This window comes from Struthio camelus, chromosome 18, assembly GCF_040807025.1.
Source record: "Struthio camelus isolate bStrCam1 chromosome 18, bStrCam1.hap1, whole genome shotgun sequence".
Taxonomy (NCBI): Eukaryota; Metazoa; Chordata; class Aves; order Struthioniformes; family Struthionidae; genus Struthio; species Struthio camelus.
In genome coordinates, this window is record NC_090959.1 from 18,988,056 (window position 1) to 19,002,450 (window position 14,395).

Below are 14,395 nucleotides of genomic sequence, written 5' to 3' on the forward strand. Positions count from 1 at the left end.
GGTGAGACATGGCCCTGAGGCTGCAGGAACGGGGTTAGCAAATGCCACCAGGCTTCTGCAGAAACCCAGCTGGACTTGGCTTGTGCTCCCTGCTTGGCATCATGGCTGCTACGTGTGGTTTGCAGGGTCAGGCTTGTGCTGCCTTTGCACCTCGCAGCCCGTGAAACGCGTTTATGCCTACTTGCATCCCTGCTTTTCCTTTCCTCATTCCTGTACACTGCTGGGTATATAAGAGCGGCTCCCTCCCCGCAGCAGCGAGAGGCCGTGGGCAGCGCGCCGCACATCAAAGGCAGCCAGGTAAGAGACGCAGAGGTGCCGCAGCCACACTGCTCGCGTTCCCGTTACACGACCTACAGCAAAGCGGAACTCAGCCCTAAAAAAGCAAGAATTTTAATGATAGTTTCCTTTGATTTCTGTAGCAGCATTTAATCATTCATGAAAATTAATTTTTAAAGCTAGTGGAGCTCTTGCTTGTCAAATTCCACATCTATTTTTGTTGTTCAGTTTATTATCATGATTAAACTAGCAGAAATGACTAGGATTTTTTAAATGTTCTTGGTGACCAGCATTCAAAACAATTTTGAATTTACCAGATCTTATCTCAGCTGGCACAAAATGAGTGTTTATCTGCAAAGCTGTACACACATTTACGTGAGCTGGACATCTTGCACGTGCATTTTTGCAAGTGACCAAGCAGATGTACTAACCAGACAGAGCTAGTTAAGTGACTGCATAGATATTTGTCTACTTCATCACGTATTCTCTCCAAGAGCTCCTTTAAAAGACCTGAAAACCGTTTTGGCATCCTTTTACAATGCTATCCACGTCTTGCAGAGACCCTCCAACAAATCCTGCTGATTTTATTTGACACAATTTTCAATCGAAGCTGCTCAAGCCTCTATCTTTCTCTTCTGTTCAATAATCACAGCCACAGGAGCTGTGCATCATTACATGCTGATCAAAGGGAGAATGTAAAAGACAGTCTAGTGAATTAAAGTCTAATTTAATTGTGCCAAAAACTGTCATAAAGGGATTTTTAAAAGTATCTGGAACAGATAAAGAAGTTGTTCAGTATGACCTAAATAATATTATTTCTTAGTGCTGAAACTCTGCAATATGCAGATTGTACGTTGTCTTTCACTGCAGAGACAATGCTAGCCTTATTTGGACCACAACGTGGATTTTGCAGGCATACGTTTTGTTAAAGTTGAGCCCTATAGAAATGCTTCAGTGATTGCCTTTTTTGATTTCTCTGCAAACACAGTTATGTGCATGAACAAACATTCCACAGTGAGAGTTGCAGCCCCAAATAGACCAAATGGTGCAAGAACATGAGGTCCTTGAAGGTGATTTCTTTTGAATGAAAGCGGATCAAATACACAAAAAGTGGGCTGTTTACATAAGCTAATGGAACAAAATGAGAAAAACAAACAACTCAGCCATGGAAAAATGAATCTGATTTTGGCTGCACTTTGAGCCTTAGTAATGTAAGGTATTACTCATAACGTAGAGAAGGGCATGATTTTGTCACATGTAATTTTCTATCTGGCTGTGCCCATTTAAGTGTTTTTATTTCAGGGTCATCTCTGAGCAGGCTAAAGTGACCCATCTCTCTCTGAACAAGGTCTTTCCGTCGTGGCTCCTTCCCTCTTGCTTGATTCAAATGTTATTTTCTTCCTCTAAGTGCCCCTGCGATGTCGGGCACCGACTTCCCCTGCGCCGGGGGCTTGAACACATGAATTGCTTTGCAGTAAGATGTTACCATGCTTCAGCTGCTCCGTGGCAGCTCGAAGCAGTGGACCTTTCCAGCCCGAGCAGGGTGGATGGCGTGGCGATCACTGTAGACTGGTGCCCCAGGCTGGCAAGGGGGTCCATGCCACCGGTGGTGCTCAGGCTGACGTGGCTCTCAGCAGGTGCCGGGACAGGACATGCTGAGCTGCTGCTGCCTTGCCATTCTCTGGGGTTTGCTGCCCCCCTCCCAAGGTCTCCTCAACTTGGGAAGCGCTCTTGGGTTAAGTCCAGCACGACCTGGAGATGGTGAGTTCAAAGGGTTTTTTTTTTGTGTTTTGCGGTGGTCCTGGGAAGTGGATGACCTGCTCCTTGCAGGCTTGGCTCCATTAGGGAACCGAGCCACCCACAAGGCTTTGCAGGTCTTTGGTGACTGCAGCGAGCTAGGAGAGTCCACAAGCCTCCCCTGCCAGTGTGACAGAAAAAAAACAAAGCTATTCAAAAACTACTCAAAAGCAAATACTCATCTAGAGCGAATTAGTATCCCTCCCCCTCACTCTTCCACTTGTTTTTTTTTTGCTGAGCCCCAAGTGTCTGTGCCTGGATGACGTCCTGCAGAAGCTGGTGGCAAAGCCCTTGGCTTCGAAGGGTGCAGGATTCCCCTTGCTTTACACAAGTGGCATGCCACACGGGACGGGAGATCCCCTGACTTTCCTGGCACAGAGTTGCCCTTGTGGAGAAGAAACTTTAGAGAGATTCGTTCCATCTGTAGCAGTGTTTAACTAAGAGGGAAAGGTATACCGGAATGCTTGCTTTGTCAGAATGAAATGCTGGTAAGACGTACGAAACCTGGTAGGGATGGGGAAGATGTGATGTGATGAAGCATTTTCATTTCTTTAACTTTTTTTGGATCATCTGCATGAAGGGGTGGGTGGGTGGATGTGGGGGGCTGGGGGGTGTCGGGGAAGGGTTAAGAAAAGTACATGCTGCAGTCCAAGTGCCCAGGATCCAGGTCTTTTTGGCCGAGGAGATCTTCTGGGCACAGAACTGTTTGGCAGGTGCAGAGTACACAGCACTGATATTTTGATGCCAGATGGGTGGGGGGGTCTTAGCAAACGTGTGCTCCACACAGCTTGGAAGCAAAGCTGTGCCCCTCATAGGCCTTGCTGGCAATGAAGGTGTGCAAGGTCTGAGCTATTGCCCAAAGCAGAACTTCTCAGCCTGCTTGGTGCATAAGATTCACTTTGCAGTAAAGATGCACAGGGAAACATTTTGGCTGGCAAAGATATTTTGAACAATGAAGATGTGCCTGGCACAGACCTTCTGAGAGGTACAGTTTGTCTGACACAGGACATGAAGATGAACCTGGAATAGATACTCCTGCACAAAAAAAGCAAATCTTTTCAGTCTCAGAGGCCAGTCCAGCAACGGCTCTCCTTGCTTGGCAGGTCACCCTGACATTGCTAAATCACACTTCCTTGTCAATGAAATTCTTCCCAACAATGAAAGTTGAATTAGTAACTGAAACTTACTTGGTACAGGAGGCCTGCTTGGTGCTGGCATTCTCAGCAGTGAAGGTTTGCTCGGTGGAAAAGGTGGAGTGCTTGGCACAGGCTTTCTCAGTGAAGGTGGTCTACTTGGTACGGGCCTTCTTGGCAAAGAAGGTCCAAGTGGAAAAGGAAGCAAAGGCCTCCCTGGAGCAGGAAATGAATCCAGCAGAACTGGACTCCTTGGCTCAGGCCTCCTAGGTGAGGAAGGTCTACTAGGCATGGGTATGCTTGGGAGAGGAGGGCTTCGTACCTATTAAAGCTAGTTTAGTAATGAAGGTCTGACTGTTGCAGGAGGACAGCCTGGCAACAACGGTCTGATAGGCACAGGCGTCCTTGGTGGGGAAGGCCTCCTCGGCAATGGTCTCCTCGGCAATGGTCTACTTGGCAATAAAGGTCTTCTTGGAGAGGAGGGTCTGCTTGGCACAGGCCTGCTTGGAAAAGCAGGTCTCCTAGGCAATGGAAGTCTACTTGGTCTTGATGGTCTTCTGGGTGAAGGAGGACTTCTGGGTGGTGGAGTCCCTCAAAAGTCAACGCAAGGCTTTGCCTGGTAAGTCAGAGCAGAAGCACAGCCGTGGTGCTCACTGCAGATCCTCAGCCTGTCCATCAACTTCTCCCAAGACAGGAACAGCTTGTATGAGCTGAAGGCCTGGCCTGACATTTTAAAACTAAGTTCAGTAAATGGTAATAGATACCTAACTGGCACTTGTCTAAGAGACTAGTGGTAAGTTCTGCTTCCAGCAGAGCTATCTGAAGGGTAACTGATAACTTCCAGAGGAGGGATTGCCCTAAAAAGGTGCTACAAGGCAGGACCAGATCCTTCCTGTTATAAAAAATAGCAATCCCAGGCATGCAGGCTCACATGAGGAGCTGCAGCAAGGGAAATTGCAGCTGGACACGGGAAGAAGTCTTTCCATGACTGATGTAACATTAGGATGGGCACCCAGAGAGGCGGGGGAAATCTCTGTCCTTGGAGACAGTCAAAATTCAGCTGGACACAGCCCTGAGCAACCTGATCTAGCTTTGACGTTCGCACTTCTTGGAGCAGAGTTTGATCCTTTCCCACCTACACTTTTCAATGATTCTATGGTTTTCTAACTGGGAATATCCACATAGGTAACAGGTCGAATGATTAACACGCTGTAATGTGTTTGTGTGCGTGGGCACAGGGGGTGAACCCTGAGAAAGATGGGGCTAGCGATTTGCTCCTGCTGACACTTCTTTGCAGCAAACTCGACTCATGGCTCAGCTGCCAGACCCTCTGGCTCATGACTCAAGCCAGTCTTGCTTTGTTTTCAACTTCCAGGTTGAAGGTTCTGAACCTTGAGGACATCCGAGCGTCGTGGAAGGTCCTACACGGGAGTGAGCTCGTACTGAACCTGTACTCAAAGCTGACACTTAACTTGCCAGGGTGAGTAGGTTCAGGGGGTGAGTAAAGCAGAGTGAGGTTATGGAAAGGCCCAAGAGTGCTGCGGTAGGATGGATGGGACGTTTCAGCGTGCTGGAGAAACAGCAGCAGACGCTGAGTGAGGTGTTCGTGAGGAAAGGCTCTGTGCTGCACTTCCTACCTTTTCCTTGGTGAAATTTCCAGCTTTCATCACCTTAAAGGCATAGCCTCAAAGTTTGCAGCAGCAGCTTCTGTTCAGACAGTGAACCAGAGGTCACCTACCATCCCGTTCCCTCACCCTTACAGGTAAGCAGCAGGCTATTAAAGCCTACGCTTATCTTCTGCTGAAAGACCATTGTCTGCTTGTTTGTGACCATCCATTGTTTGAACAGAGGTCTCACATTTTTGTCCTTTCTGCAGGAAGAGCGGTGCTTTGAAAAGGCAATGAATTTGTACATACCATGATAAAGGAAATTTCAGAAAATAAATATTAGCTCTTAGAGGAGGTAGCACATTCCATGCATCTCTAGAGCTGTTATGATTTTGCACGTTCAGTGCTTCCTTAAAAATCCTGTTCTGCTTCAGAGAACAGTAAAGCTGTTGACTTCACGAGAGTCCAGATTTTGACCCTGAGGAGCCGGTGGAGGCAGCGATCATTCTATGAACAAGACGTCAGAAACAAAGTGCCGACAAAGCTCTTTTATGTAGACTTGCCCTTCCTTCTTCTGAAGTCAGAATCTTCCTGGAAAAATCCTCTATGCCTGTTCTTGGCACACGGGGACTGTGATGGTGATCTGCTAGTAGGAACAGGGGCCTGACGAAAATCCTGAGACGAAAACACTGTCCCAGCTAAGCCCAAGCTTGTAACTCGACCACAGATACTGCTTTTCTGTGTTACTTTGATTTTCTTCGTGACCTTCCAAGCCACAATAGTTGCTTCCTTATTTTTCAGAATCTTTCTCTTTCTGAGTGGATCTTCGGTAGAAACGAACATCACATCGCATATTGCACTGACACAGGATACCCCTGGTGACCTCAAATTAGTAATTAAGGATTGTGGCAGCCTCTTTGGGGGCTTTAAAATCAACCTGCGGAAGGGGTGAGTGTGAGGAATATTCAACAACGCTGTGCTAATTTAACATGTTTTACAGCTGCTCATTCAGAAATCCCCAGGCGAGGAGGGGCTTGCAAGGACAGAGCTATAGCGCGCAGGAGCGGAGTCCAGTGTCCAGGGCTCACGTTCCACTTGACTTTGGCCATCAGCGTAGGGACGAATTTCCCACTGGTTGCAGGATTGTCCCTTTCTTGCTTTCCTAGGGGAATCGGCCCATGGAGCAGCCCAGCTGGGCTCTAATTTCCAGATTTCAGCCTGTACAGCACATCAAAGAGCAGGTTAATTCAAAGAAAATCTCAGTGGCAGCATGCACAGCTCCATTATCCAGTGATGAGGAAATCACGGAGTTTTCTCATAGAAAAGTCACTTTTTTGAGATACCTGAAAGGGAATTGGATATCGGTATACCCTATGGAAATATTTAAAATAATGTGCAGAAGTAGCTGTGGGTCAGCTCTTTGCATGTTTGCAGTGGGGCAAAACCTCAGTCTCAAATCTGAGCACAGGTTTACATGCTAACAATCGGATTTTAATAAACAGGCATTAAAAGTCCTGAGCATCTATAATTCCTGCTAAAGCCTGGGGGAGCTATAAGCTTGCAGCTACTTTTAACATCAGAGATAATGGAAGACGCTGTGTGCTGGTCTTCGGGGCTCACAGTATCACAAACCAGCAGAACATTTCAGATTCATTTGGTTCTGAGACCTCCGTTTTGATAACCTCACTGATATTAGTGTGATTTTTCTCTTGCTTTTTCTTTTTTCCTTTCTAGCCTCTTCACCAATATAGTGGGTGGTTTGGTGAACTCTTCTCTTCGGTCTTTCCTGCCTGCGCTGGTGAGTTTGGGCAAAACCCCTTCACTGTGAGACACTGCAGTTTAACTGGAGTTACTGCTCTTTCCATAATGCTCTAGCATATACATACATACATATATATGTGTGTGTGTGTATAAAATATATATATACATATGTATATATGCATGCACAGACACACACCTACATCCCATAACTGAATTCTGCAAACTTCCTTGATCTTTCTTACAGTCAGGATTTATTTGTTAAAAGTAATTCAAATTCCATCATGCAATGTTACGGGATAATTTGTAACCAATTGCTTTCTGAAATGCTTTTTTGCACTGAGAAGGTACGGTAAACAGAAGTGACAGCATCACTTAGAAAAAAAAGGTGCTTGTTAGAAAATCTTTTATTGTGTTAAATAGAACCGGTGCCATTTTGAGACGTGGGCTGAACAATTTATATTGCTCTTTTCCCGTGGAGGAAACTATGCCCTAGGAGCTGATTGTTCCATCTTGATTTAAAGTCTGTGAAACTCAAATGACGTTAGTGAAACGTGCGGCCGCAGCTGCAGTACGCTCACTGACGTTGTTCCCCTTGTTACCGTTGCAGTTTTGCCCATTAGTGAATATTTGGTTCGGCATCATCAATATTCAGCTACAGTTTCTCGACCGTAAGTTGCTAACTTTTCTTTTCTATATTGATTTTGATAGCGACGCTTGAGTTTTATGTGCCTCGCCCCCTCCACAGGCGTCGGATGTCCTCAATAGATGGGGCGCCGCGGACCCGCGGGAGAGGAGCAGCTCCGGCGGCGGGGTCCTGGCGCCGGCGTCTGCCCTTCTCGTGGGGCTTTTCCCGAGCAGGGTGAGGCCTGAGCCGCCGCGAGGCGAGACGGCTCTGCCGGGAGCCCCCGGTCCGGGCGGCTCTTTGCCCCCAGCTGCGCTGGCCCGAGGCGCTCGCGGCGGCGTTTGCCGTTTCGTTCCGTGGAAAGTTTTCCCTCTTTGCCCAAAATATTTCCCGTGCCGGGAGACACACAGCAGCTAGACAGGTTCAGCACCACAGTTTTCAGAGGAGCTGTTGGACCCCGGGTTGCCTGTCGGCCGCGGGAGACGGGCGGTTTTCCTCCTCGGTTGTCCCGGAGGTCCCACCTCCCAGACCTGCTGCCTCCTGCTGCTGCGCTAAGCCGCTTTGCAGCGCGACGCCGCGTTTTCCCTCCGGGCAGGGGAGCTCTCCCGCAAGGCCGTAGGCCGGCCGTGCGGTTTGCCCCGCTCTGATGGACAGATGTCTCCCTCCGTGCAGGCGTCGTCTCTTTTGGACTTCTTGGGAAAATCCATTCTGCCCTCTCCAATGTGCCGGTGACGACAGGGCAATTCGTGGAGCTGGATTTACAGGTACTGGCCACGCTCAGGGAGCCCTCGGGGACGTGCAGCTTCCTGCGCCCCGACGGGTCATCCCAAGCACCGTGGCTGCAGGTGCTGAGCCGTGGCTCCAGGGTTGTCCCGAGCTCTGAGCCGTGGCTCCAGGGTTGTCCCGAGCTCTGAGCGTGGCTCCGGGGTTGTCCCGAGCTCTGAGCCGTGGCTCCAGGGTTGTCCCGAGCTCTGAGCCATGGCTCCGGGGTTGTCCCGAGCTCTGAGCCGTGGCTCCGGGGTTGTCCCGAGCTCTGAGCCGTGGCTCCGGGGTTGTCCCGAGCTCTGAGTGTGGCTCCGGGGTTGTCCCGAGCTCTGAGCCGTGGCTCCGGGGTTGTCCCGAGCTCTGAGCCGTGGCTCCGGGGTTGTCCCGAGCTCTGAGCCGTGGCTCCGGGGTTGTCCCGAGCTCTGAGCCGTGGCTCCGGGGTTGTCCCGAGCTCTGAGCCGTGGCTCCGGGGTTGTCCCGAGCTCTGAGCCGTGGCTCTGGGGTTGTCCCGAGCTCTGAGCCATGGCTCCGGGGTTGTCCCGAGCTCTGAGCGTGGCTCCGGGGTTGTCCCGAGCTCTGAGCCGTGGCTCCAGGGTTGTCCCGAGCTCTGAGCGTGGCTCCGGGGTTGTCCCGAGCTCTGAGCCGTGGCTCCGGGGTTGTCCCGAGCTCTGAGCCGTGGCTCCGGGGTTGTCCCGAGCTCTGAGCCGTGGCTCCGGGGTTGTCCCGAGCTCTGAGCCGTGGCTCCGGGGTTGTCCCGAGCTCTGAGCCGTGGCTCCGGGGTTGTCCCGAGCTCTGAGCCGTGGCTCCGGGGTTGTCCCGAGCTCTGAGCCGTGGCTCCGGGGTTGTCCCGAGCTCTGAGCCGTGGCTCCGGGGTTGTCCCGAGCTCTGAGCCGTGGCTCCGGGGTTGTCCCGAGCTCTGAGCGTGGCTCCGGGGTTGTCCCGAGCTCTGAGCCGTGGCTCCGGGGTTGTCCCGAGCTCTGAGCCATGGCTCCGGGGTTGTCCCGAGCTCTGAGCCGTGGCTCCAGGGTTGTCCCGAGCTCTGAGCCGTGGCTCCGGGGTTGTCCCGAGCTCTGAGCCGTGGCTCCGGGGTTGTCCCGAGCTCTGAGCCATGGCTCCAGGGTTGTCCCGAGCTCTGAGCCATGGCTCCGGGGTTGTCCCGAGCTCTGAGCCATGGCTCCGGGGTTGTCCTGAGCTCTGAGCCGTGGCTCCGGGGTTGTCCCAAGCTCTGAGCCATGGCTCCGGGGTTGTCCCGAGCTCTGAGCGTGGCTCCGGGGTTGTCCCGAGCTCTGAGCCATGGCTCCGGGGTTGTCCCGAGCTCTGAGCCGTGGCTCCGGGGTTGTCCCGAGCTCTGAGCCGTGGCTCCGGGGTTGTCCCGAGCTCTGAGCGTGGCTCCGGGGTTGTCCCGAGCTCTGAGCCATGGCTCCGGGGTTGTCCCGAGCTCTGAGCCGTGGCTCCGGGGTTGTCCCGAGCTCTGAGCCGTGGCTCTGGGGTTGTCCCGAGCTCTGAGCCGTGGCTCCGGGGTTGTCCCGAGCTCTGAGCCGTGGCTCCGGGGTTGTCCCGAGCTCTGAGCCGTGGCTCCGGGGTTGTCCCGAGCTCTGAGCTGTGGCTCCGGGGTTGTCCCGAGCTCTGAGCCGTGGCTCCGGGGTTGTCCCGAGCTCTGAGCCGTGGCTCCGGGGTTGTCCCGAGCTCTGAGCCATGGCTCCGGGGTTGTCCCGAGCTCTGAGCCATGGCTCCGGGGTTGTCCTGAGCTCTGAGCCATGGCTCCGGGGTTGTCCCAAGCTCTGAGCCATGGCTCCGGGGTTGTCCCGAGCTCTGAGCGTGGCTCCGGGGTTGTCCCGAGCTCTGAGCCATGGCTCCGGGGTTGTCCTGAGCTCTGAGCCGTGGCTCCGGGGTTGTCCCGAGCTCTGAGCGTGGCTCCGGGATTGTTCTGGGCACTGAGCCGTGGCTCCAGGTGCTGAGCTGTGGCTCCAAGGATGCCCCATGCTGGTGGAGTCATCAGCAGCAGACCCCATCGGGTTTGTCCCCCGTCCATATTCCCCATCCTCACCCGAGTTACCTGCCTTCCCGTCAGCTGCAGTGTCTGCAAACAGACACTTTAATGCCTCATTTACACACCTGTTTTTTGCAGAATTCACCTTTCCCAAGCACCTTCCTCGACTGGCTCCTTCAAAGTAAGTTTAGTCGCAAGCACAGGGTGGCTTGGCTCGGCTTTCTCTTGCTCATGCGTGTGCAAGCCAGAACGAGGAAGATGTGGCCGGCGGTGGGCTGGTACCAGGAGGGGGACATAGTCCTGGGGCAGGTAGCGGCTCCAAGCAGTGAGCGGGTCCCCGTAGCTGCCGGCTCCAGCCGTTGGCTAACGCCACGTGGTGCCGACGCGCCTCCGGGCAGTCCTGGAGGGTGCCGGGTGCCGAGGACGCCGGTGAGCCGCGGGGTGGTCAGGTCTCCTCTTCTGGGGCCCCCGGCGCTCAGGGCTAGGGCACGGCCAGGCTGGCCGCGAGCCGGGTGCTGCCGCGCTGCTCCCGGCGGCTCCGGGTGTTGGTGGTCAGGCCGTGAGACAGCGCCTGCCTGCACCTACCTCTGCTCCATGCAGCCTTGCAGGAGCCGCTTCACCTCTCATAAAAGGGTTTAATAATATTTACTTAGCAGGAGTGACTAATGGTTCTCAGGATGCTGTGAGGATTAATTAATATTTGCAGAGGTGATTGGAAGAGCTTTAAGCTCCATATGCGTGCAAAGTAATATATATAGAGAAAGAATACTTGGAAGCAGTCCCAGTTTCCCCAGGGACGTTTCCTCGGGCGCTAAATTGCGTCTCCCGGTAAAGCTGAGGATGTTCATCCCGGCTGGCACATCAGGCACCGGTGAGCCCAGCGGCCGTGGGGCTGGGACTGGGGTGCTCTGCCGGACTGGGGCGCAGGGGGAGCCCGGGGCCGTTGCGGCACGCTCACCGCATCCTCTCTCCAGCCGCAGGCGTCCATCCTGGCAGCAGCGTCCAGTAGCCGCTTCTTCGGGGAGTCGGGTGCACCGCGGGGTAAGGCTGTTGGGCTCATGCGGGGCTTGGCTCAGCGCCCATGCCCATGTCCATGCCTGCGCCCATGCCCATGCTTGTGCCCATGCCTCTGTCCGTGTCCATGTTCATGGCCGTGCCAAAGCCCATGTCCATGCCCATGTCCACACCCACGTTTGAGCACATGTCCGTGCCCATGTCCGTGCCGGTGCCCATGCCCATGCTGGGGTTTGGCGCCTCTAAGGAGGCAGATAAAATGGTAATTAGCAAATTGCCAGCTTGCTGCAGGCATGAAAAGAATTGACAGCCCGCATGGTCTCAATGGGTGCCCGTGTCTCCCCACTGACCTTGGAGCCTCGGGGCGCAACGCGAGCTCGGGCGAGCGTGGGCAGCGGCGTCTAGTGCCGAGCGGAGCAGAGCAGCTCCTGCGCTGCCGAGCCGGCAGCGTTGGCAGCCCTGGCCTTTCCCCAGGTCCCCCCGGCCACCCCACCACACCGCGAGGAGGAAGGGAGGAAGATGCTCAGAGGATAGAAATGAAAAGAGAGGCAAGATAACCAAGAAAAAAACACTGTTTCTTCGACTTTACATTTCAGCCTTACTCGGATTTGTTCTGTCTGCCCAGCTAAGGGTTAAGCTTAGCCATTGCCCTCCTGAGTCCGCACTCCTGCCCCGTAAGCACCTCAGTTTCCGTTTCTCCTCAGTTCTGCTACGTCCTTACGGTTCCCCAGCTATACGGTCCATTAAGTTGGTCGTTGTGACGTTCACTTCCAAAGATACTGGCTTGATCCCCAAGTCCTTCCTCGTGGGGAACCAGAGTCTGCCCGTATCAGGGTTGCGGCTTAGCCCAGGCAGTTGCTCCGGCACAGGGAGGTTCCTAGCGCTTGACCGAGAAAAACCTGCCGGCAGCAGAGATTTGCTCCACTTGCACCAGCCCCACGTGAATGAAGTTTGCACCAAATCACCATCAAGGGAAGAAAGAAAAAGGACAAATACTGATGAAATGCAAACTCCTTATCTGTGCTCGCCTCCTGCTTTTTGATTTGTTGACTGTTTGAAAAAGAAATTTTGCTGTTTCTAGTGATTTTATACTGTTTAAAAAAAAAAAAAACAGGCAAAAAAGGCCCTCAAGCTAATCCGAATGTGTATTCAGCTGTTTTCTTCACAAACATTTAGGCTTTGAAATGCTCAGGATAAATGCTAGCCTATCTTGTAATCTCCGTGCGGATTTGGGTGTACGTTGCATGTGGGTGAGGCGGATTCGCATCCCTTCTGTTACTCTTCACAATAAAAAGGGTTTTTCTTCATCTGCATTCAGCACATGATTTGGTTTTCTTTCCAAACTGCCAAAGGACTTTTGCATTTGCAAGGGTTTTGTATTTCTCTCGCCTGTGAACTACCGGAGTAGTTCTCACCTGCAAGAAGGGTTCAGAGCGGAGCAGGGCTGGCGAGGTGGGGAGCCCCTGGCCCAGCCCCCTTCGCGGCAGGGTCCGGGAAGGGCCCCGGTGCGGCTGCGGCGGGCAGCGCTCCTCCCGCCGTGAGCCCGTTCCCCCCTCACATGGAGCCACGGCATTTGTGTGTGTTGTTTTTATTTTTATTTTTTAGCATTTGTGACTTCCCTTGAATTCCAGGACAAACTGTGGCCATAAAGGACCAGACGCATTTCGTGGCTGTAATACTTAAGCAGAAAGAGCGCGTTCCCAGGCAAGCAGTTCTCCTTAGTTTATTTTTTTTATTCTTTTCTGAGTTTATTAAGTTTATTCGTCACTCTCGGCCTCGTCCACTGCTGGCGCTTTGGCCACGCACAGGTGGAGCGAGGCCGGCCCGGCACGCGCGGGAACACTTGGTCCGTGGCTCCCGCGACCGCAGGACGGCTGCCGAGGGCGAACGCCCCGTGTGCCCCTTCCGCACAGTGTGATCAGCATGATGGAGATTTTTTCTGTACAATCTAGAGAAACACCTAGGCCTCATCTTGCAGCATTTACAAGAGGAGCCGTTAGAAGGCAAAGTCAGCATTTAGCACTATAGATAATTGCACTCCGAGGTGTTGGCGGTGCCGGTACGTAGGACTCATTAGTGCAGCAGCTCGGCTCACCTTTATTTCTCTTGAGAAGAGATATTTTTGTTTCTGTCCTCCAAGATGAGAGACTAATTATGCACGCTCTGCTATCGCCGCAGTCAGAGCCGACTGGAAAACCAGAGCCAGTTACAGCAGCTTCACCGAGGGCCTCTGAATCGGGGCAGTTAGCCCCGGGGGGTGCTAACGATGCTGCTGCCGCTGCCGGGGGTGGCGGGCGCTCAGCAGCTCCAGGGAGCTTTTCCTTAACAACAGGCAAATTCTTTAACAGCGAGACCTGCTGCTGCTGGCGAAAGGGCAGCGGACGGTGCTGACTAGGTGCTTTGGGGAAGAGCCGGGCAGGAGGGAAAAACAGCCGCAAAGGCTCTGCGCGCTCGGACACAGCTTTTGCCACTTCCCCTCATCAAAGGCAAGTCTCCAACACTCATATAAAAGACAATTATATAAATCAGGGCCCGATTTATTTTCCCATTAGTTTGCAACTTGGAGGAACAATTTTGCAAGAGCGATTCACTGGACTATAGGGGAGACCTCTCACGTGCACCTTGCAAACAAGTCCAAGCCCCTGGAGGGCAGGGACCATGCCCTGAAGACCACTTAGGCAGAGAACACAGGATCCACCGTTGCTGCTGGCTCTGCGGGTGCTGCAGGAGCCCACGTGCCGTGGAGGAGGTGGCTCGCTGTCCCGTGGCTCCACGCCGTGCTCGGCTGCGGCGGGACCGCGACTGCCGGCTGCCGCTGAGCACGGCCCCGCAGGCCTCCCCACCGTTCCTACGCGCTAGACTTAAAGTGGTTTTTTTACAGTGAATTTTTATTCAACTTGAAAAGTTTGCACTGTTATTATAATTGCTTCTGTTCTTATGCATGTGGGAGAATCGCTGTTTATCTGTCTCTGCAGACACCCAGGTAGATAAATGTTACTTTAAAAGTATAAAATCTGCTCCCTTGGTAATGCTTCCTGCGTGTTCGGGGAAGCTGAATGGTTTGGAGGCAGGAAAAGCTGCAAGGTGTGTTGGTGCGGTGTGCCGCGAGGTGTGCTGCTGCAGCACGCTGCAAGGTGTGCCAGGGTGGCGTGGGCAAGGTGTGCCTGTGCGGCGTGTGCTGGTGCGGCGTGTGCAAGGCGTGCCAGGGTGGCGTGGGCAAGGTGTTTTGATGCAGCGTGTGCAAGGTGTGTTGGTGCAGCGTGTGGGCCAGCGGGGTCCGGATGGAGGAGCTTGGTGCCGCGGGAAGGCTCGGGGTGCCCAAACCGCGCTGGGCGAGGAGAGCCCGACCGGGAGCGTCCCGGGAGCTCCCGCTGCAGCGCTGGGAACCTCGTGGCTGGGAAGGGCCGCGGGAGCCCGCTGAGCAGCGCGC

General features: G+C 53.5%; 1 protein-coding gene across 5 annotated transcripts; it reads left to right on the plus strand.

Moving 5' to 3' along the window:
• On the plus strand, window positions 1-12,278 carry LOC104140735 (BPI fold-containing family B member 4-like). Of its 5 annotated transcripts, none has more exons than XM_068912827.1 (12): window positions 1-297; window positions 1,911-2,037; window positions 3,270-3,476; window positions 3,555-3,825; window positions 4,582-4,686; window positions 5,615-5,761; window positions 6,548-6,611; window positions 7,182-7,242; window positions 7,869-7,960; window positions 10,090-10,132; window positions 10,926-10,992; window positions 11,440-12,278. In XM_068912827.1, the coding sequence occupies exons 2-11, from the start codon at window positions 1,929-1,931 to the stop codon at window positions 10,958-10,960; spliced, it is 1,134 nt and encodes a 377-aa protein (XP_068768928.1). In that variant the 5' UTR covers window positions 1-297; window positions 1,911-1,928; the 3' UTR covers window positions 10,961-10,992; window positions 11,440-12,278. The 5 variants fall into 5 exon arrangements, with proteins under 5 accessions (XP_068768928.1, XP_068768930.1, XP_068768931.1 ...); XM_068912829.1 differs by having other exon boundaries at window positions 11,670-12,278; XM_068912830.1 differs by having other exon boundaries at window positions 3,570-3,825.
• The last annotated feature ends 2,117 nt before the right edge of the window (window positions 12,279-14,395 follow it).

Coding starts and splice junctions, on each gene's coding strand:
- LOC104140735 (XM_068912827.1), top strand. CDS start 1,929: ATGCTGAGCTGCTGCTGCCTTGCCATTCTCTGGGGTTTGCTGCCCCCC. Junction 3,477..3,554: donor CCTTGGCTCAGGCCTCCTAG/GTGAGGAAGGTC, acceptor TTAGTAATGAAG/GTCTGACTGTTGCAGGAGGA. Junction 3,826..4,581: donor TCAACGCAAGGCTTTGCCTG/GTAAGTCAGAGC, acceptor TTCAACTTCCAG/GTTGAAGGTTCTGAACCTTG.